This window comes from Eulemur rufifrons, chromosome 4 (assembly GCF_041146395.1).
Source record: "Eulemur rufifrons isolate Redbay chromosome 4, OSU_ERuf_1, whole genome shotgun sequence".
Classification (NCBI taxonomy): Eukaryota; Metazoa; Chordata; class Mammalia; order Primates; family Lemuridae; genus Eulemur; species Eulemur rufifrons.
The window spans coordinates 22083191-22106663 of NC_090986.1; the positions used below are offsets into that span (position 1 = coordinate 22083191).

A 23473-nucleotide genomic window follows, 5' to 3' on the forward strand; every position below is an offset into this window, starting at 1 on the left:
TAGTTTGCAGTGGTTAATGATCAAAAATTAGTTAAATGTACCTCAGCGAAGGACTGCTAAATTATTGTGGCTATATACAGTCCCACATTACGCATCTGTTAGAAAATGTAAAGTCAATCTCTATGGGCTAAGATATTTTTTTCTTTTTAGACACATAAGCACTTTTTATTAGTGCAGTCACTTTTTCGAACAAATTGAGATATGATTTACATACAGTAAAATTTACCCTTTTTGATGTACAATCTGTGCATTTAAAAAATGCCTACAGTCATGTGACCACCACTGCAATCAAGATATACAACAGTTTCATCGTCCTGCGAAATTCCCTCATATCCCTTTGCAGTCAGCCGCAAGCCCCCTGGCAACCACTGATTTGTTGCTTTGTCCAAGTAGTTTTGCCTTTTGTGCAAAGTAACATAAATGGAGCCATTCACATGTAGTCTTTTGGGTTTGGCTTCTTTCCTTTGGCATAATACATTTGAGGTGTATCAGTGGTGTTTTGGGTATCAATAGTCTGTTCATCAAACTCTCACTCTTTGCTGATGATATGATATTATATCTAGAAAACCCCAAGGATTCAACCAAGAGACTCCTGGAACTGATCAATGAATTCAGTAAAGTCTCAGGATACAAAATCAATACACACTGCATTCTACTCAGGGTGACAGGGCTAAGATATTGACATGAATAGATATTGCAAGAAAATTCGCCATAGATCTCTTGTGTTTTAGTACTTTTTTGTCTACACAGGTATACTACCTATAATACTTTCTCTCCAGACTATGTTTTCTGGATGTTTTTTCAAAGAACAGCCTTGGAAGGTAGACATGATGTCTTCCTCAGCAGAAAAGAGAAGTTTGTTTATAGCCTTATATAATAAAACAATGCCTCCTTCTGGGGCAAAAGTCAGACGTTCTTACTGCCCTCTCTGGAAGAATGAGGACCACCCCCATCCCGAAGGTTCCTCTCCTGTACCCCAGCTCGCTGCACGTGCAGGCATCACATGGTCCTCACTGAATTGCCCTTTAGGAAGTAAAGCTCCGATAGCTATCTCAAATTGATATTCCAATTACCACTCTTACTGTGAGTAATAAGTCCTTTGATTCTGATTCAAGAGTCTCTTGTCTTCTGCCAGAGTTCATGAAACTGTGGCAAGCTAATTCGTTAGTTTGAAAGTCGAGTAAAATCTAATCTCAGTCTCCCTTCACAGTTCTTGACAAAAGTTCTCTGAGATATATTTTAGGTGGAAAATTAAATCAAGGCACAGAACAGTGTGTGTGATATATTACTAAATTTAAGAAAACTGTTAAGTATGTGCTTGTGGCAGATTAAACTTTACATTATTTATCTTGAAACTTGGATATTTGGATATGCAAAGGAAATATTTCTTTTAATTGCTTTATATATTCTCTGATGTTCCTCATGAGCTTTCTTCCTATTTTCCAACGGCTCACTGGATGCCAGGGAAAAAATAGAGCAAAACTTAATAAAACATAACTTAGTTCAAACCTGCTTAAAACCTAGTGTGATTCAATAATGTAAAGAATATCTTTAGGTATAATTAACTCTATTCAGAATACATATTCCAGTCTTTCTCATTCCTTTTATTTGCTTCATCCTTTCTAAGATGCAGTGGGGTGTATGGATTTTGCTGACGCTCTGGCTGTAGTCACAGTGGAGGAGGGTGAGGATGCAGAGGAGGACAGGAGGTGGGTGGGAGAAGGAGGAGACAGTGTCAAGGGACAAAGAGGCAACCAATAAGGTAAGGACCTAAATGACAATTGAATTAAGCAATAAAAAGCTTATTAGTCCATCGTAGAAAAATGTCAGTAGCATGGTGGGATTGAAATCTGATTGTAAATAAAAGGTGAGACTCAGAGTGAAAGCTACCCTTTCTGGAGGTTTGAATAAGAAAGGGAGAATTGAATTGAGATAGAAGCTAAATGTAGGGACATGGGTTTCATAGAGTAGTGATTATATTTTGTAAAGAACAGGAGGCACTTGCTCCGTCTTATGGTGTAAGGGAAGGTCCTGTTAAGGAAGCTGAGGTTGAACTAGAGGAGAGAGAGGAATTAGAACCTACAAAGAACCAGAAGGCAAATAAGTCAAAGGTCCTTGATAGGCATAAACCTAGACATGGCCTCTGGGGCTGGAGGAAAGGAGGCAAGTGGATGAGGAAGGATGGTAAGAGGACAGAAGGACAGGAATTGACGGGATTTCACTCTTGCTCCTGAGCTCCGGGGTACCTGAGCTGAGTAAGTGACTTGAGACATTGGCTAAAAATTTGGAGGGATCATTGAAAGATATTCATCAAGATTTCCTCTTCTGTGAGGATGATAATACTTGTGTTCTATTCTTTCATGCCATTCTGAGAATCAAAGTGATTTGTGACTCAGAAGCTTAGCATATATTTATGTTCTGTGCACTATAAACTTGGTAAAACTATTTTTCAAAGTAAATACTTGTATGCCAATGCAAAAAGGAAGATATAAATTAATTAGAATGATTAAAATGTGATAATTTTAAATGTGAAAATAGGTGAAGGTTATCTATGATGAACTGTGATAACTATGGACTTCGGGAATGGGGAGTGCCACAGCTCATGGGTTGAGCACAGGGAGGGCATCCTTAACAGGGGCTGGTATTTTTTTGAACTAATCATATTTCTACATGAAGATAACCCCTTTTTTGAGTACCTGCGACCACTGTAACGCCCTTTTTTAAATCTTCAAGAGCTGTGGCTTTAAATTGGCTTCAGAACAACTGAGTGCACTGGCTGCTATAGCAACCTTTGCTCTCATTTTAATCACCTACATGCACACCTAAGTATGGTTTGCCTCCCCTTTTCCAATATATCCGATTTCTTTAAGAGCCCTACTTGTGGAGTGAGCTGTGTCCTGTGTTTGCTCCTCAAGGAGTGAGGTAGGGGTAGCAGAGCAGAGTGACAGAGTATTGTATCCTAAAAAGTATTGCTTACCTTGTGGCTTTATTCCCAATTTAATTTTTTTGTCTACTGATCTAGGATTTTTATTTTTTTAAAAAAAGAATCAAAACTGACACCTCATTTTAAACATTTTTTACCTTGTCCACTAATTGCTTCCTAAATTTTGTGAGATAATTCACGAGTTATTAAAATTTTAAGAGTGAATGATAATGAGCTCAATTTAGTCTCCATGGCAACTGGAGATATATGTTTTTCTGATGGCTGATTTTTGTACTGTAGTCATGCCTTAAAGTCCTTCTATTGGCTTGCAAGAGAATGATTTCTGTTTTTTAAAGTCAAGTCAACCAAACTGTCAATAACTTCTTTACTACCCACTTTATAACAGCTTACAGCAGAGGTACCCTCGGGCATTAGAGCTAATAGAAAACTCATTGCAATTAGAGAGTTCACAATAATGTTAACTCAAAATATAAATGTTTGTTAATTTTTGAACTAAGTGAGAAAGGAAGATAACATAAATTATTGCCATCTGCTCCTTTTTAGTTGGGTGAGGAAAAAATAACATTCCAAAGAATTGATTGATCATAAGATTTGCAGATCATAAGGTGATTATATTAATAGATAATCTTTGATTTAGCCATTACAGACATTTATTGAAAGGGGAATAGAAAAGTTATCTCTGTCTATTAAAAAGCCACTTCTAAGGAATAATTTATAAGTTTTGTATAGGGGAGCATTTACACAGTCCACTGGAATTTAGTAATGCAGTGGAGTTAATAGGAAAGACCTGGCGCTGTTTTCAGACAAAAATCATGGCCTTATTTTGTAGACATTTGGGGAATGGAAGACTCCTAAGAAGAATTAGAATGGTAAGTCATCGAGTCATTTGGGCTATTTCTCAGTGATTTCCTAAGCAGTGTATTTTATTAGGGTAGTTTCTATTGCATTTTTTTCCTATTGATTTTAGACACCAGTTAATAAAGAAAAATATATAATCTTGTTCAGAGGTTTTTGCCTTCTAATGTAATTTTCGGGATGGTCCTGGCTATGCTAGACACAACATTCAGATTTAACTATTTCCCCCAAGTTGCAGCTAAACTTCAGCGTTATTTATGGAGTCATTTTTTAAGCATTTGGATTAAAATGTGTTGAATATGTCAATGTGTGACAATTACATTTTGAAACTGTAAACTCAGAAATGCAAAATGATTTACCTCCATTTTCCTGTAGTTTCTTTCAACTACACCTTTGAGCTCCTGTATGAGTTTAGAAGGGCAGCTATCACAAAGTACCACAAACCAGGCAGTTTAAACTACAGAAATTTTTGTCTCACTGTTCTTGAGACTACAAGTCTGAGAACAAGGTGTCAGCAGGTTTCGTCTCTTCTGAGGATTTTGAGAGAGCATCCGTTCCATGAGCTGCTGGTGGTTCGCTGCTGGTGGTTCGCTCCTGGTGGTTGCTGGCTCTTTGGTATTCCTTGGCTTGTGGACACATCAGCCTGGTCTCTGCCTTCATCTTCACATGGCTTCCCTGTGTGCATGTCTCTGTGTCCATATTTTCTCTTTTTATGAAGACACCAGTCATACTGGGTTAAGGATTCACCCTATTGCAGTGTGATCTTAACTAATTGCATATATAACAACCCTATTTCTAAATAAGGTCACATTTTGTGGTACTGAGGGTTAGAGCTTCAACATAGGAATTTTAAAGGGACACAGTTCACCTGATAACAGCGTCTATTACAGTGATGATGGAAATATTATTAAATTCTATTCAAGGTGTACTCAGTCAATATGGGTTTTTTTCTGGAGTCAAAACAGCAAGGAGATGCAGTGTTCTTGGGAGTAAACTGCTCACCGTTCACAGGGTTTTGCTGTTACCTCTTTATTCCTGCTCATGTCTAGTTTCCCTAGTTGCTGTCTGATACTACAACATCTGTATTTCCCAGCTGGTCAGTGGTTAGTTTCCCTAGCTGCTGTCTGATACTACAGCATCTGTATTTCCCAGCTGGTCAGTGGTTAGTTTCCCTAGTTGCTGTCTGATACTACAACATCTGTATTTCCCAGCTGGTCAGTGGTTAATTTCCCTAGTTGCTGTCTGATACTACAACATCTGTATTTCCCAGCTGGTCAGTGGTTAGTTTCCCTAGTTGCTGTCTGATACTACAGCATCTGTATTTCCCAGCTGGTCAGTGGTTAATTTCCCTAGCTGCTGTCTGATACTACAGCATCTGTATTTCCCAGCTGGTCAGTGGTTAGTTTCCCTAGCTGCTGTCTGATACTACAACATCTGTATTTCCCAGCTGGTCAGTGGTTAATTTCCCTAGTTGCTGTCTAATACTACAACATCTGTATTTCCCAGCTGGTCAGTGGTTAGTTTCCCTAGTTGCTGTCTGATACTACAGCATCTGTATTTCCCAGCTGGTCAGTGGTTACTTTCCCTAGTTGCTGTCTGATACTACAGCATCTGTATTTCCCAGCTGGTCAGTGGTTACTTTCCCTAGTTGCTGTCTGATACTACAACATCTGTATTTCCCAGCTGGTCAGTGGTTAGCACTTCTTGTGGGTCCATCTGCTCATTCTAACCACAGAACCTCTTCAGGTAGTGACTTTCTACTAGAAAAAAATGATGATTGCTCTCCTGTGTCGCGCTGCATCTGCAGAACACTCGGTGGCCTGTGTCAGGTGCTTGTGACCTGAACAGCCAGTTCTATTCTGTTGAAACTGTTTCTAGCTGGTCCAGAAAAAAATTTATAAATCTCCTTTCGGGATGGGCAGATTGGATCTCTGACCCTGTCTCTCTGTGTCTTTTCTCTAACACTGGGGTGGGGCAGGGGACTTTGCCCTTTCCTGGAGAGCCACATAATTCATAGCTCTCCTGTGTACCTCTCATACTGGCTCAACAGGCTCCTCTGAATAGTAGTGTTCTCCTCATCCCAATAGTCATTAAGTATATTCTGTTGTCTCTTCATACACCCTCAGGTTGCAAAGGTTAGTATTACCTGTCTCCCCCATGCAGTATCTCATGAGTATGTTAGGGTACTAAGGGTCATAGCATCTCCTGATTGTCACTGAAATCCCAAAACAACATCCTTGCTTATAGGGGCGTTGCTTCTAACATATGTGTTTTTTTCTTTTTAGATTTTTTGAGTGAAATAGTATCCTAAAGTGTAAAAAAATATCAATATTGTGTCTCCATCACCTAGCTTGAGAAATAGAATCTTTCTTATAGCCTTGCAAATCTATGCTTAAGGCAGTTGTCTCAAAACTCTTTGGAATACACATAAAAAATAGAACTTACTCATATGTGTGCATATTCATTTATAACTTATGTAGATATATTTCATATCAATATGTTATGCCCCAAAATATACAAAACAAACATTTTTAAAGATAAGATAAAAATAAGGATAGGTATTAATTCTGGTGTTTTCATCTTGCATCCCAATTATCTTCCATGTACTTCCTGAAGGAAGGGCACCACGTTTTGGAAACCACCAGTTTTTATCAGGACCTTTGCCCTGAAGCTGATAAACAAAGAAAGATGATGTTTTTGCTGCTTTTTGTGTTTTTGTTGCTTTTCCAAAGGCAGCTGATCACAAGGTCTAGTATGAATGTAGGTGGATTTTAGGAACCTTAAAAATACACAAACACACACATGAGTAAATATATATGCACGTATTTAAGTGTGTGTGTCTGTATATTAGCATATTGGTTAGTACTTCTAAAGTCTTTAAATTTTTATCTGGCTCCAATTGGTTATTGAATTAATCTGTTAGTAGATTTGCCTGTTAGTTTTGTGAAATGTGGACCTTATCCAGGAAAATTTCATATCTCTGTAACCCAGATACACTGTTAGTATTTGATCAGGGATTTTTCTGTGCCACATGAGAGAGAGAAAAACATGACTCAGAATTTGCACTTAATGTCCATTTTTTTCATTCTACAAAAGTACTTCTCCACTTAAGTTCAGGATTTTGAATATCAGGAGAGTTGTGTTAGGGCAACTTGCTCTCCAAGTACTTTCAGTATAGGTGGCAATAGCTAATATTTTATTGACAGGCAGAGTTGTAAGTGCTTTATGAGTACTGATGTATTCCATACTCCTAACGACTGTATAAGATAGGCGCGATTATTATCTCTGCTTTCACAAATGAAGATGCAGAGATAATGAGTGATGTTGTGGGTTGAATTGTTTCCCTCTAAAAGGTATATTGAAGTCCTAACCCCCAGTACTTCAGAATTTGATCTTATTTGGAAATAGGGTCATTGCAGATGTAATTTATTAAGATGAGGTCATACTGGAGTAGGGTGGGCCCTTAATCCAGGATGACTGGTGTCCTTATGAGAAGAAGAGAAGAGACACAGATTCTTGAGAGGAAAAGGCCATGTGATGACAGAGGAAGAGATTGGAGTGATGCAGCCACAATCCCAGAAATGCTAAGGCTTGCCGACCGCCATCAGAAGCTAAGAAGAGGCATTTCTACCCAGAGTCCCAAGGGACTGCAGTTCTGCTCCCACTTTGATTCTGGACTTCTAGACTTCAGAAATGTGAGACAATAAATTTCTGTTGTCTGGAGTTACCCAATTTTTGATACTTTATTATGGCAGTTCTTAGGAAAGTAATAAGACAGGTTAAATGGTTGCCCAAACTTAGCAAGTCATAGAAGCAGAATTCGAACCCAGGCAGTCAGTCTGTCACTGGTGCCCATGCTCTGAAGCCCTGCATTACACACCACACGGAGGAGCCAGAGCAGTGCCATGCTGACGCACAGTTCCTTACTGGGGGTGAGGAATAAGTGCATATGCAGAGTTCGCTCTACAGGCAACCAATAGAACTTAAGATGAAGAAGGCAACAGTGTCAAACGAAGAATATTATTTATCAGAAATGCACATTCAAAAAGTTCTGAAAAAATGTTCAACATTGAGAAAAATGCTAAATACCATCTCATCACTGCAGCGCTTTCACTTTGGGTAACCATACTAAAAGACTAAGTTTATAGTCTTGCAAAGTATCATATATACATATACTTTTATACATATATGAATACATACATATATGTGTTAATAAACACATACCACATATCTACTAATTGTAGATATGTAGACAAAATTGGCAAGAATATATGCTGAGGATAGGACCTCCTTTTCAATAAATGGTGCTGGGAAAATTGGATTACCATATGCAGAAAAATAAAACTGGGCCCCTATCTCTCACTATATACAAAAATCAACTCAAGATGGCTTAAAGACTTAAATGTAAGACCTGAAGCTGTAAGTAAATACTAAAATAAAACCCGGAGAAAAAAATCTTCTGGACGTTGGTCTAATTAAAGAATTCATGACTAAGACATCAGAAAAATAAGGAACAAAGCCAAAAAAGACAAAAGAAACTTAATTAAACTAAAAAGCTTCTTTGCAGCAAAAGAAATAATCAACAGGGTGAACAAACTGTAAAGTGGGAGAAAACATTTGCAAATTATGCATCTGGCAGGAGAGTAATATCCAGAATTTACAAGGAACTCAACAACAACAAAATAATAATCTCATTAAAAAGTGGGCAAAGGGCATGCACAGACATTTTTCAAAAGAAGACTTACATTTTAAAGAAGCAAAGTTATTACAGTATGAACAGCCAAGGAAGTTTCAAAGTTCTATTAATTTTTCTCATTCACTTTTAATCCTATTTCATTGTTTCAGTGTTTGGATTTAATACCATATCTAAAGATGGGGTACTATTTCAAGATATCAAACATATCTGTCTTGTTGGGTTTATGTCACTTAGGTTAAATTTAAATCCTTTCTTTTAAGCTCTATGGTAGAACTGTTAGTATAATTTTTTACTTTAAATTGCTAAACTGGCCTCTTGACTCAAAATACTAAACAATAATTTCTCCTTTGGAGAAAATAAAGGAAGATTGTCTATGAATAGAAATAAAGATGCCTAGAAAAGCCAGGTTCATGAAAAATTAAAAATTTGCATGCCCACCCTATTCAATCTTTAAGCTGTAGTTTTAAAATCTTTTAACACATAAAAGCTGTGTATATCATTCTAATCTCTCCTTGGACTTCAGACCTCATTATGCTCTTAAATGGCAAAAGTGCCAACTGGATTCAATTTAGAAAATATGATGTGCATAGATATTAAAACTAGCATTTCTTGAACTTTGTTGTATTTAAGCCAAAAGAGATAATTATCAATGTTACGACCCAACTTTTATGTTTTGAGTACAGTTTGGGATTCAAGTGTTACTATCATTTTCTCATCAGACAGGGGTAATGTTCTGACCTTGTAATAAAGTTTGAGGGAGGCATATCTCATACATGAGCAGGAAAACCCCATCATCACATGCAGTCAACTATGATAGGGTCTGAGATTCAAGTGTTAATTCTAAAAATGCTCCTTGTATGTGGCTAAATTTATCAAGTCTAGTTGAATTTCATATTTACACAAGATTTAGTTAATTCTGATTAGCTTTGTTAGAGGTCATAAACCACATTATTAACCTTGAACTTACGGTTTTTTCCTTGAGTTCCTCTGAGTAGCAGCATGTCACCATTATAATCATATCAGTATAGCATTATGTAAAATAAAAAAAGACATACAAATGGCCAAACAAGCATATGGAAAAATGCTCAACATCACTGATCATCAGAGAAATGCCAGTTAAAACCAAAATGAGATTTCTTCTTATTCCAGTCAGAATAAATATTATTAAAAAGACAAAAAATAACAGATGTTAGTGAGGATGCAGAGAAAAGGGAACACTTATACATTGTTGGTGGGATTGTAAATTAGTACATTCTCTATGGAGAATAGTATGGAGATTTCTTAAACAACTAAAAATAGAACTACCATTCAGTCCAGCAACCCCACTACTGGATATCTACCCAAAGGAAAAGAAATCATTATATCAAAAGAAACTTGTACTTATGTGTATCACAACACTATTCACAATAGCAAAGATAAGGAATTAACCTAAGTGTCTATCAACAGATTACTGGATAAAGAAACAAAATACACACACACACAGAGACACACAGGCACACTCTGGAATATTACTCCGCCATCAAAAATTGAAATCATGCCTTTGCAGCAACATGGATAGAACTGAGGCCATTATCTTAAGTGAAACAACTCAGAAACAGAAAGACAAATACTACATGTTCTCACTAATAAGTGTGAGCTAAATAATGTGTACATGTGGACATACGGTGTGGATTGATATACAGTGGGGACTTGGAAGGGTGGGAGAGTGGAAGAGGGGGTGGATGATGAGAAATTACTTAATGAGTACAATGTACATTATTTGGGTGATGGATGCACTAAAAGTCCAACTTCACCACCATGCAATATATCAATGTAACAAAATTGCACTTGTATCCCTTAAATTTATACAAATAAAAAAACAGTTAATTAAAACACACATAGGCTGGGCACGGTGGTTCATGCCTGTAATCCTAGCACTCTGGGAGGCTGAGGCGGGAGGATCACTTGAGCTCAGGAGTTTGACACCAGCCTGAGCAAGAGGGAGACCCCATCTGTACTAAAAATAGAAAAATTATCCAGGAATGGGGGTGCACGCCTGTAGTCCCAGCTACTCAGGTGGCTGAAGCAGGAGAATCACTTGAGCCCAGGAGTTGGAGGTTGCAGTGAGTTATGACGGTGGCACTAAACTGTAGCTGGGGTGACAGAACGAGACTGTCTCCACACACACACACACACACACACACACACACACAAACATATACACACACAAACATGCATGTATAACTTTATTTGCCCAGAAGATTCCTTGGCACAGGTATTTATCTATGGAGAAGAAGGAGATAAGAGTGATTGTGAAGCTTCATCTTTTCTTCAGTAAAAGTGAGATTTCACTAATCTCAGGTCTCCCATTCTGGTTACAACATTCTGAGATTCTTAGATTCCAATTTGAGTAAGTTCACTTCCATTGACTAAGAAATGTTATTGGTTCACGTTAAGTTCTAAAGCTTGAGTGGCTTCTGTCATTCGGTGTATTTGATACTAACAGACACTCTTGAATAAAATGCACCAACAGATGTCAAAAGACCGATGAAAAAGCTAAGAAATTAAGGACTATTTTTATTGAAAAATAAGGTGAAGGGATTTATGTAAATATTTCTGACAAACAGAATCTTAGAACTGATAGCTAGAAGGGGCCAAGAGAAATGAGAACATCTGTCATTGAATTCAGTTGTTTTCCCACCTTCTCGCTCTTTTATTATCAGGGATTCTCAGGGAAGGGGGCACAAGCTTCTTGGGTTTTATGTGGATGAAACAGGGCAGGAGAGGATAATTCTAATATCCCTTTTAAAAGACTTACTCTGCATCCCTCAAGAAATTGTGAGCTCATATATATTTTTAATCTACCAGATCAAAGAAAAAAAAATGGGGCCAGAAATCTGCTGAAGGTCACAAAGCTAGCTGTGGCATAATCTATACTAGCACCTACCTGTTTCCCAAGTTCTCAAACTAGTGTTTGTGTGTTTGTGTTTGTGTGTGTGTGTAATTCTTCATAAATTTGAAATATCAGTACACATTTGACTTTATGAAATTTACTACCTAAGTTCAGCCAAAATATTGTGTCTTGCTTTACTGTAATTTAAATTTCATCCTTCAATCCCAGGTTACTATAATAGAATTCTAATTTTAAAGGCGCCCCCCCCAATTTTAGTAGTATCAATCCAAACCCACTTTAAAAATAAACATATCAGGATAATCTTCAATATTTTAATGGGTGCTTTGAATAACAAATAGAATTTTAACTGTTTCATGATTGTTTATAGTAGCAAACAAGATTTGATAACAATTGATGTCTACCACCACCCAGTGTTAATATATCCTGTGCCCAATTTGAAGAAACTACCTTGTCATGAGAAAAAGAAAAATAATTGAGGCTATAGCATGGGGTTTTCAAGATGAATGCAATCTTGGGGTTATTCAGTCCAGTCTCTTAATTTTGCAGATAAACACAATGAAGTCTAGAGAAATTAGCTTACTAGACGTCTGAATTTTTATATCAGTTTTAGCATTAATTTTAAATTGTAAAGTCAGAGAATTTTACTGGTAGGGATCTTTCACCAAAGATTATGAATAATTCAACTATAGGCATGTGAGTTCCAAAAGGAAACAGCAGAAAGAAAACCAGTGCTGTCAAAGCACCAGGACACAGCTTTTACTAGCACCGCCCTTCTTAGAGCAACAGGGTCCTCTCAACTCCATTGCATTCCAGAACTAAACAGAGAACATTGGCTGCAATGGGAAGAACATAGCTTTTGAGCTCACAAGCTATGCGACCTTGAACAAGATCAATCACTTAAACTCTGCCCTTTAGTCCTCTCATTTGTAAAATGCAGAAACAAGATCTATCTCATTGGCTCATTACGAAAATTAAACAGACTAGCTTGACTGAGTAAAGTACTTAACGTGGTATTAAAAGCCAATAATTATCAATTTTCCTTTCTTCTCTTCTTTTTCATTTTCCTGATCAAAATCCCATGCTAATTAGTATCCGGGCAGGACATTTAATTTCTAGACAGTGAACCCTTCTACAGGGAATTCTTCCATTGTCCACATCGAAATGTTCTCAGAAATGAAAAGCGGCAATATTGAAGAGGTCATCCTTTTTTAGCTTGAGAAGCAAGCCAAGACGGGTTCCCCTGTCTTGAAAGTGGTCAAGTTTCTATCTCAAATCATGAAAAAATTGTGATATCAAATAAGGGATTCTTTTACAGTCTTTTCTTAGAATTCTGGATGTGGCACAGTTAATTCTTTTGTTTCTTATCACTAGAGAAGACTGGGGAATCTACAGTGGCTCAAAGAGTCTAGGAGAAAAATTGAGTCTATTATTAAGTGAGCATGTTTGAATCCACTGGAAAATAGGACACAATGCAGGCCTTGGGAATTCACATATTTGAACAAAAGCAAATGGGTTTTAGTTTGCAGAGCCAACCAAGTGTTCAAATTAAAATATCTATTTCAAGGTTACCATGAGGCTCTAGCAGTGGTACACTTACATCCCAGAGAGAATAAGTTTTTAATATCCATCCTCCTCTATGTGTTCAAAGTGTTGTCAGTAATAATCATGGAAAAGTAATAATCAAAATTTTTTAATGTTTAGTTTTAAAACAAGTAATGTACATTTAAATTTTTTTTTTTTTTTTATTATATATATATATTTTTTCAATTTAGTTTTACAGAATCAAAGAGTCTAACAGTATATCTTGTTAGATACAGTATGTCCTCATAATGTATACATTATTTCTTGTACAATGATATGAAATAATATGGGAAATATTCATGATAAATTATTAAGTGAACAGTGCAAGTTAAAAACAATAGTTTCATATTTTTTTCCCCACCCCCCCTTTCCCGAGTCAGCACCTTCAAGTGTTACCACTCCCCAAACGGTGTGGAATGCACTCGTCGTGTAGGCATACCCCCATCCCCTCCCCCACCCCCCACCTCAGTCTGATGTCCAATTGGTGTCATTCCCAGATTTGTATTTAGGTGATGATCAGGGAAACCAATTTTCTGGTGAGTACATGTGATGCTTGTTTTTCCATTCTTGGGATACTTCACTTAATATAATGGGTTCCAACTCTCTCCAGGAGAACCACAGAGATGTCGTATCTTCATCATTCCTTATAGCTGAGTAATATTCCATGGTATACATATACCACAGCTTACTAATCCAATCATGTATTGATGGGCATTTGGGTTGTTTCCACATCTTTGCTATTGTGAATTGTGCTGCTATAAACATTTGGGTACACGTGCCTTTGTTATAGAATGACCTTTTTTCCTTTGGGTATATGCCCAGTAATGGGATTGCTGGGTCAAATGGCAGGTCTACTTGAATCTGTTTAAGATACCTCCATAATGCTTTCCACAGGGGTTGCACTAGTTTGCAGTCCCACCAGCAGTGTATTAGTGTTCCTGTCTCTCCACACCCACGCCAACATGTGTTGTTTTGGGTTTTTTTGATAAAGGCCATTCTCACTGGGGTTAAGTGATATCTCATTGTGGTTTTGATTTGCATTTCCCTGATGATTAGAGATGTTGAACACTTTTTCATATGTTTGTTAGCCATTTTTATATCTTCTTTTGAAAAATTTCTATTCATGTCCTTTGCCCACTTTTTGATAGGGTTGCTTGATTTTTTCTTGCTGATTTTCCTGAGTTCTAAATAGATTCTTGTTATCAGTCCTTTATCTGATGTGTAGTATGCAAAAATTTTTTCCCATTCTGTAGGTGATCTGTTTATTCTCTGGACTGTTTCTTTGGCTGTGCAGAAGCTTTTTAGTTTAATCATGTCCCATTCATTTATTTTTGTTGCTGCTGTGATTGCCTTGGGGGTCTTCTTCATAAATTCTCTGCCTAGGCCAATGTCTGTAAGAGTCTTTCCTACATTTTCTTCTAGAATTCTGATTGTATCACGCCTAAGGTTTAAGTCTGTTATCCACCGTGATTTGATTTTTGTGAGAGGTGAAAGCTGTGGGTCCTGTTTCAGTCTTCTGCAAGTGGCTAACCAATTCTCCCAGCACCATTTGTTGAATAGGGATTCTTGTCCCCGGAGTATATTCTTTCCCGCTTTGTCAAAAATTAGGTGACTATATGAGGATGGTATATATCTAACTAAAGAGGTAAAGGACCTCTATAAGGAAAACTATGAAACACTGAGAAAAGAAATAGCAGAACTTACAAATAGATGGAAAAATATACCATGCTCGTGGATCGGAAGAATCAACATTGTTAAAATGTCTATACTACCCAAAGTGATCTACAGATTCAATGCAATCCCTATTAAATTACCAACATCATTCTTTACAGACATAGAGAAAATAATTATACAATTTGTATGGAATCAAAGAAGACCCCGTATAGCAAAAGCAATTTTAAGCAATAAAAACAAAATGGGAGGTATTAATTTGCCAGACCTCAAACTATACTACAAGGCCGTGGTTCTTAAAACAGCCTGGTATTGGCACAAGTGCAGGGACACAGACCAGTGGAACACAACAGAAAATCCAAATATAGAACCATCCTCATATAGTCACCTAATTTTTGACAAAGCGGGAAAGAATATACTCCGGGGACAAGAATCCCATTTAAATTTTTAAAGATATTACTAAAATTCAGTTAAATACTTCATGTATGCACAAAAATTTGTGCTTATCCCCCAAATTGCACATTGTGTCCTTCTGTGTACTGTTTTTTTTTTTTTTTGAGACAGAGTCTCACTTTGTTGCCCAGGCTAGAGTGAGTGCCGTGGCGTCAGCCTAGCTCACAGCAACCTCAAACTCCTGGGCTCAAGCGATCTTCCTGCCTCAGCCTCCCGAGTAGCTGGGACTACAGGCATGCGCCACTATGCCCGGCTAATTTTTCTATATATATATTTTAGTTGTCCATATAATTTTTTTCTATTTTTAGTAGAGACGGGGTCTCGCTCTTGCTCAGGCTGGTCTCGAACTCCTGACCTTGAGCGATCCACCCGCCTCGGCCTCCCAGAGTGCTTGTGTACTGTTTTATTTTTATTTTTGTTTCATTTTAGAAAAGGGGTCTTGCTCTGTTACTCAGCATGGATAAATAACAAAGAACACACACACACACACACACACACACACGCACACAAATAGGTAGACCTATCATATTCCAATTGCTGAACACGAAGACAAACATAAACTTTTAGAGGCAGTTACAGAAAAAACATACTATATGCAGAGGAACAAAGGTAATAATTACAAGATGCTTCTTGTTAGAAACCATGCAAGCAAGAGGAAAAGAGAGTGACATCTTTAAAGGGCTGAAGAAATAAAAATGTTAACATAGAATTCTATATACAGCAAAAGTATATTCCAAAAATAAAAAAGACTTAAAGGTTTTTATGAGGATATTCATTACAGCAGGCCTACCCTAAAGAAATGTAAAGGAAGTTCTTTAGGCAAAAGGAATATGATATTAGACATCAGCTTGGATCTACACGAAGAAATGAAGAGCAATGGAAATGGAATAAATTGAAGTATAATAACATTTATATTTTCCTTATTTTTAATTTCTCTAAAATGTAACTGACTGTCTAAAGCAAAATTAATAGCAGTATATTTTGTGTTTAAATAAATGTGTGTGTGTTTATGCAAAAGTAAAATGGCCCAAAGGATGAGAGGGAGGAATTGGGAATTTACTACTGTAAGTTCCTAATATTACATGTGAAATGGTATAGTGTTATTTGAAGGTAGACTCTGATTGATTAAAGATGTATAATATAAACCCTAGGGCAATCACTAAAAATTAAAATGCATGTAAATAGTAAAGAGAACAATAAATAATGCTCAATTAACAAAAGAGAAGAAAAAAAGAGGAAGAAAACAAGCATCAAAAAAGCTAATAAAAATTTCTAAAAAAATTGGTAGATTTGTATTCAACAATATCAAAAACCATATTAAATGATATCTCTTTAAACATACCAGTTAAAAGACAGACATTGTCAGATTCCATAAAACAAGTGATACACAGCTATACATTATCTGTAAGAAACTACTTTAAATATAAGTTGATAAGTTAAAAGTAAATGAATGGGAAAGGTATTCCATGCAAACACTAGTCAGATGACAGCCAGGTTAGCTATCTGGATAGTAGACAAAAACTTTAGGGCAAGGAATAATATCAAGAATAAAGAGGGACATTACACAATGAAAAAGTGGTAATTCGACGAGATAAATGATTGTAAGTATACATGCACTTAACATAGCACTTCAAAATACATAAATTAAAAAATGACAGACTAAAAGGAGACAAAGAAAAATCTTCAATTATAGTTGGAAATGTCAAACTCCTTTCTCAGTAATTGACAGAACAAGTAGACAGAAAATTACTGAGGATACAGAAAACTTGAACAAAATTATTACCAACTTGACCTAATTGACAGTTATAGCACACTCCCCCAACCACAGCAGAATATATATATTTTTAAAATACACAAGGAAAATTAAATAAGATGTCATATTTTGGGCCATAAAGGAAGATTTTAAAAATTTAAAAGAAGAGCAACATTATCATATCATAATGGAATCAAACTAGAAGTCACAGAAATAAATTTGAAAAAATCCCCAAATATTTGGAATTTAAACAGCACACTTCTACATAACCCAAAGTTCAAAAGGAAATCTCAAGGGATGTTAGAATACTTTGAACTCAATGAAAATAAAAATATAGCAAAATTTGTAAAATGCAGCTAAAGTAACACTTGGAGAAAAATTTACAACATTAAATGTTTATAATAGAATAGATGAAAGGTTTAAAATTCATTTGTACTTCTACCCTAGAAACTAGACAAAGAAGACCTAATTAAATCCAAAGTAAAGAGAAGGAAGGGACTATCATAATAAAGATTAGAGGAAAAGTTAATGAAATACAAAAGAGAAAAACAACAAAGAAAGTTGACGAGACCAAAAGCTGGTTCTTTGAAAGTATTAATAAAATTGATAATATCTTTAGCCAGACTCACCAAGAAAAATATAGGAAAGACAAAAATGATCATCAGCATGAGATATCATAGATAACAACTAACATTATGCATATTAAAAGGATAATCTTATGTTATAGAGAACTGTATGCCTGTAAATGCAACAACTTAGATGAAATGGACCAGTACCTTGAAAGAGGTGAGCTCCCAAATTCAAGCAAAAATAAATAGATAACCCAAATAACCCAATGTGAATTAAAGAAATTGAATCATAGTTAAACATTTACAAAAAATAATATTCTAGGTACAGATGGTTTTACTAGCAAATTCTACCAAACTTTTAAGGACAAAATAATGCTGATTTGGTACAACTTCGTCCACAAAATAGAGGATTAGAGAACACCTTTCAAATCGTTTCTTTAGGCCAACATTTTCCTTATACTAAAATAGACAAAGAAATTACAACAAATAAAACTATATACCAGTATAACTTAATGAATATAGACACAAAAATCCTCAACAAAATATTAGCAAACAGTATCCGATATTTAAAGAAATACATAAAAAACATAGTACTTAACAACCAAATGGGGTATATCTCACAATGCAAGGCTGGTACAACATTCAAAAATCAACTAATGTATTTCACCATATTCATAAACTAAATATTGTTAAGATGGCAGTTCTAATTTTAGCTGTACAGTCAGTGCAATCCTAATTAAAGTATTTGCAAACTTTTTGTACATATTAACATGCCGATTCTAAAATTTATATAGAGAATCAGAGGAACTACAGAAGCCAAAATAATTTTCAAGAAGAACAAAGTTGGAGTTCCCACACTACCTGACTTCCGTACTTACTATAAGTCATAGTCGTCCAGACTGTATGGTAGTGGCAAGAGAAAAATCTGGAGTTAAGCAAAGAGTTTTTAGATAGATACCAAAAGAGTAATTGTTAAAGAAAAAACTTGATACGTTGGACTTAATTAAAATGATAACCTTTTACTCTTCAAAAGATGCTGTTCAAAGGATGAAAGGCAAGCCACAAATCGGGAGAAAACATTTGCAAATCATATTTGTGTCAATGGACTTATAACCAGGATAAAAAACAAAACAACCTCAAATTTCAACACTAAGAAAAAAGTCCAATATAAAAATGGGCAGACGAAGATAGATGGATTGCAAATAAGCATATGAAAATATATTTAATATCATTAGTTATTAGGAGATGACAGTTACGCTGCCACAAGCTAAGAAAGGCCAAGGATTGCCTGCAGCCCCCAGTAGCCAGGAGAGACGTGTGGAACAGTTTCTTCCTCAGATACTTCCTCGGAGTCTCCAAAATGAACCAAGCTGATTCCAGGCTCCGGCCTTCAGAACTGTGAGAGAATAAATTTCTGTTGTTTTAAGCCACCAAATTCATGGTACTTTGTAAAATGGTGGTCCCAAGAAACTAATCCATAACAGATAACTTATTTTGAAAAATGAAGTGTTTTTGAAGCCATAGTATTGATGTTGTAATGGAAACTACCTTGACACAACAATACAGCAATCTAATTCCCTGAGGTCTGCCAAAGTTCTTACTAACCTTGGAAAAATAGTAAAAATTGTCTGAAAACTGTTTTCTTTTAAAAAATATTATACATTTATCTTCAAATAAGGTTACATAGCCTATTATTTGATAATTCTTGACAGTCAAAAATCAATGTTTATTCTATTAGATTTTATAAGTGGGGGGGAGGGTGAGTCATAGAGGTCTTCATGAGGCATAAAGTTAAGAAAGAACAAAAAAGCAAATGAATGTCCTACATTAGCTGCCATCTTTGCCTCCAAACAGATGCTAAAGGAGAATTTGAAAACATTTAAGTGTCTGACACAGTGCTAGTCTAAATGTGTGGCTAAAATGCTAATATAGGTTATAAGAAAAGGGGGCCACTAGTAAAAAAAAATTGTAAATTCTAAGCCAAATAAAGTTAAATAGTTTTTTCATAATGGGGCATCTGCGGGTCTTTAGTGTGCCAATATATATCATGATAAATTAAAAGAAGAATATAGCAAGATTCTTTTCCATGTTTATTTTACCCTAGAATCTTTTATTTGGGGAATTTCATGAAACTAGGCCTCTATGGACTCAGTTTGGGGAATAAACACCTAAGAATATTGCTTATTTTGATGCCTCATTGGGTCAGTTTGGAATGAATGGGTCTCTCCCTATCCTCTATACATTTACTTTATCCCACCCCCATTTTTAATCTCCCCCCTTGAAAAATAATATGTAACCTTTGACCCACAACCATTGCCCATCTCTGCTGTGTATACTTCATATTCAAATCTAAGATGCCCCATCCAATATTAAAAAAAATTGAGTAGTCTTTTATTCTTAATTCATCAGATCATTACTACCATAATTCCTTATCTTCTCAACCATTTCCATTTTCTGTGTTGTTAATATGAAGCCTTCTTATTGGGATGAACTATAAGAAATAGCTGATATTCAAATTACAAAAGTGGCAATTTCGTGTGATTCAGCCTAATACCTTACTGTTATTAAAGAGTCAGTAGAGTTTCCAAGATGCTTAATTTACCAAAAAAGCTTTAGCCACGTCAAGAATTTGGCTTAATACTTTTATAAAGACTGGATGGTTGACAGGGGAGATCACGTATGCTTATAAATGATACCAAATTGGCCAAGATTGACAATATCACGTAGGGCCAGACAGGAACACAAAATGATATAATCAATTTGACAGAGTAATGTGCACTGAATAAAATGAAGTTCAATTAGGGTATTTGCAAGGTTTTGTTTGTAAAACAGAATAATTAATTTAACAAATGCAACAGAAATAGAAAATTTGAGTGTACTGGACCACATGAAAGAGGGGTTTTAAAGTTGGAGCCAATCACAGATTTAGGCTGTGTGCAACATGCCCAAATGGGCAACCTCTGAGCCATTCATTCTCACTGACCATCTGGACCTCATCCTGTGGGTTTTGGCCGCCACATTGTTGAATTGACTGTTGGCACCAGATCAGTGATTTCATTCCACGTGGCCTATGACTTTCAAGCATTAAGACATAGCGTTATTATCTTGAGTAATGTAAGAATTCTCTCCTTGCAACATATTCAAATTCTGCCCAACTTTCAAGGCCCAGTTATATTGGTCAAGGAAGTCAAGAAAGTCTGCCCTCTTATTTCTAATGATCGTAGACTATATTGCTCAACTTAACACGAGGTGATAATCACTTCTGGCTAACGTGAGCTTCTTTGTGTATCAGGCTGACTTTGAAGTTTATAAGTTCTTTGAGGACAAGGGCCAAGTATTGTACATGTTTTGCACTTCTGTCAGACTAATGTGCAGTCAAAAAACATTAATAGTCTTCATCAGGCAGGACTTAATATTACTGATCACAACAATAGAAATGACATTGTCATGAAGCAAAATGACAATTGAGAGCATTAAAGATTGAGAAATTTCTGTGGAGGTAGATGAATATGAAACAAAATATATACACATATTTTTTAATGTCAATCTTATCTCAAGATGGTATTTAATATATCCATACAATTTCATTACATGTTTAATTCAAATAAATATAAGGCTAATGTTTAGTGGAGCTTCTTACATGCTTCCTTACTCAGGGCTTGTGGTTTTATGTGTTATAAAGTACAGTTAAGTAGAAGTAATTTCTGCTGGGCTTTTTTCTCTCAAATGATGAAGGTAGAGTATTTTTTTTTTAGTGCTGACTTTTTGGGAACATGTAATTTATTACAATTTTGCTGTATTACCCTTATAAATTAATTTAATATTTTTATAATCATTTGTCAAAGTTGATTATTGAAATTAAATTCTCATAGTCCATTGTACTATACATAATAGCATTACCCTTCAGCCACTGTGATACAAATGTGTTTGAATTCATTATAGCTCAGTTCTGAACCAACGCCACTCTTAAGAGTTTTAGTTCCAATATGGTTTCCTTTGGAAAACAATTCGAGTCTAACTGGATTTTGTTCGATCCTCAGGCCATGGGAAGTGCGACTGTGGCAAGTGCAAATGTGATGAGGGATGGTCTGGAGATGCCTGCCAGTACCCAACTAACTGTGACCTGACAAAGAAAAAAAGTAACCAAATGTGCAAGAATTCTCAAGATGTTATCTGCTCTAATGCAGGTAAGAATGATATCCTATGAAAATTCTCAAGTGAAATAATCAAATTTTGTTTTTAATGGAAATATGTAGGTGTGGAAAAAGTCGAACCTCTGAGTGAGACTGCTTTTAGTATATTTTTTAGAAATGAAATTCAGATAAATCAATAGGCAAAAAAATGTCATCTTGCTGAGACTGGCAAGTTTGATACTCTCCAGCTGTTCCAAATGCCTCCTTCTAGCAGGGTATTCACTGGAAACAACACCCCAACAAGATTTTATGTAAATTGTGAGCCATGATTTGAAATACTGGATTAAATATTTTAAAAAGGATTTATATAAACTGACTTAATTATTTTCTGTTACAGAACAAGGGTGCTTTGAATTTATACCTTCACATCAAAATAGAACAAAATCTTTTAAATTGAGTAGATGTTTCATATGTACTGGTTATAAAGCTCATCGAAGAATATAGTGACAGCAAGATATTTTGTTTGAACAAATTTTTTTTAGATTTCATAGAATTCACTTAAAAACATGTCTTAGACAATTACAGAGAAGCTTTTAAAATTAACTAGCAAAACCATATAAAACAGTTGTAGTTTAGGATCAACGATATTTAGCCAATATTATTATAATTAAATACTCTTTTAACACTTGGCCACGTGAAGCCTCAACGTCAGTTTTTCTCAACCATGGTTGAATATGAACATCCCAAGGGGAAAGTAATAAAATGTCAACGATCATGGCCTACACCAGAGGTTTCTGCCTTGGGGTGTGGCTTGGACTTCTGTGGTCTTTCGAAGCTCTCTTAGTGATTCTAATGCAGATCTGGGGTACGATTCATTGCCCTACATGCTAAAGGTAAGGGTTTGACTACATGAATCAACAGCTGCCCTCCTAAAGCTCACATTGTAGGTAGAACCCTTCTGCAACCAGAACAGGGACATTTCCACAGTCTGATTGTGACAAATTGCTCAGTGTAGATTAAACTCTGTGAGGATGTTTCATTCATAGGAAGTAGGACCATACCCAAAGCGAGGTGTTAGTGGATCAGCTGGGAACCAAGACAAATGGTCTTAGCAGTTAGGTCACTTTCTGTGTTTGTGATGTTCTCCTCACTTCTCTCCAGCACTTCTCACTTTCTTTTCTCTCAGAAGGATCTCTCTACCTCCAGTTCATAACCCTCACCCTACAAACATGCATGAGCGGGCACACACACACATGCACACACACACATGCACACACAATCTATAGTCTCTGTTGTCTTGAAAAATTTATTCTTTTCAAACTTCTTTCAGTAACAAGACTTGAATTCTCTTTTGGACTTGAATTCTCTATTTTTGTTTATTTTTCAGCTTATTATGGGGGTACAAAAGTTCAGGTTATATATATTGCCCATGCCCCCCCCAGCCCCCCTAGTCAGAGCTTCAAGCATGTCCATTTCCCAGACAGTGCACATCGCACTCATCACGTAGGTATACACCCATCTCCTCCCCCCAGCCCCCACCTCAGTCTGATACCCAATTGGTGTCATTCCCAAATGTGCACTTAGGTGATGATCAGGGAAACCAATTTTCTGGTGAGTACATGTGGTGCTTACTTTTCCATTCTTGGGATACTTCACTTAATAGAATGGGTTCCAACTCTCTCCAGGAGAACAAAAGAGATTCCATTTCACTGTTATTTCTTATAGCTGAGTAATACTCCATGGTGTACATATACCACATTTTACTAATCCACTCATGAATTTATTTATTGTTTGTTTGCAAATAAAATCCAGGTGTTTTTTTTATTTTATTTTATTTTATCTTGTTATGGGGGATACAGAATTGCAGGTTACATATGTTGCTCCTGTACCGCCTTTCCCCCCAAGTCAGAGCTCCAGGCGTGTCT

General features: G+C 36.1%; 1 protein-coding gene and 1 non-coding gene across 3 annotated transcripts in view; one reads left to right on the forward strand and one right to left on the reverse strand.

The window, feature by feature from the left end:
• Positions 1–23473, forward strand: part of ITGBL1 (integrin subunit beta like 1) — a 255787-nt gene that overhangs the window by 87657 nt on the left and 144657 nt on the right. The window contains exon 3 of one of the 2 annotated variants that reach the window (XM_069467071.1): positions 21456–21602. The exons of the other annotated variant lie outside the window; for it this stretch is intronic. Within the exon in view, the coding sequence (XP_069323172.1) occupies positions 21456–21602 (147 nt within the window). The remainder of the gene's footprint in view (positions 1–21455; positions 21603–23473) is intronic. 2 annotated transcript variants of the gene reach the window in all.
• LOC138383127 (small nucleolar RNA U13) lies at positions 9209–9315 on the reverse strand. The gene has a single exon (XR_011233568.1). It is a non-coding gene; the product is annotated as a small nucleolar RNA U13 (small nucleolar RNA).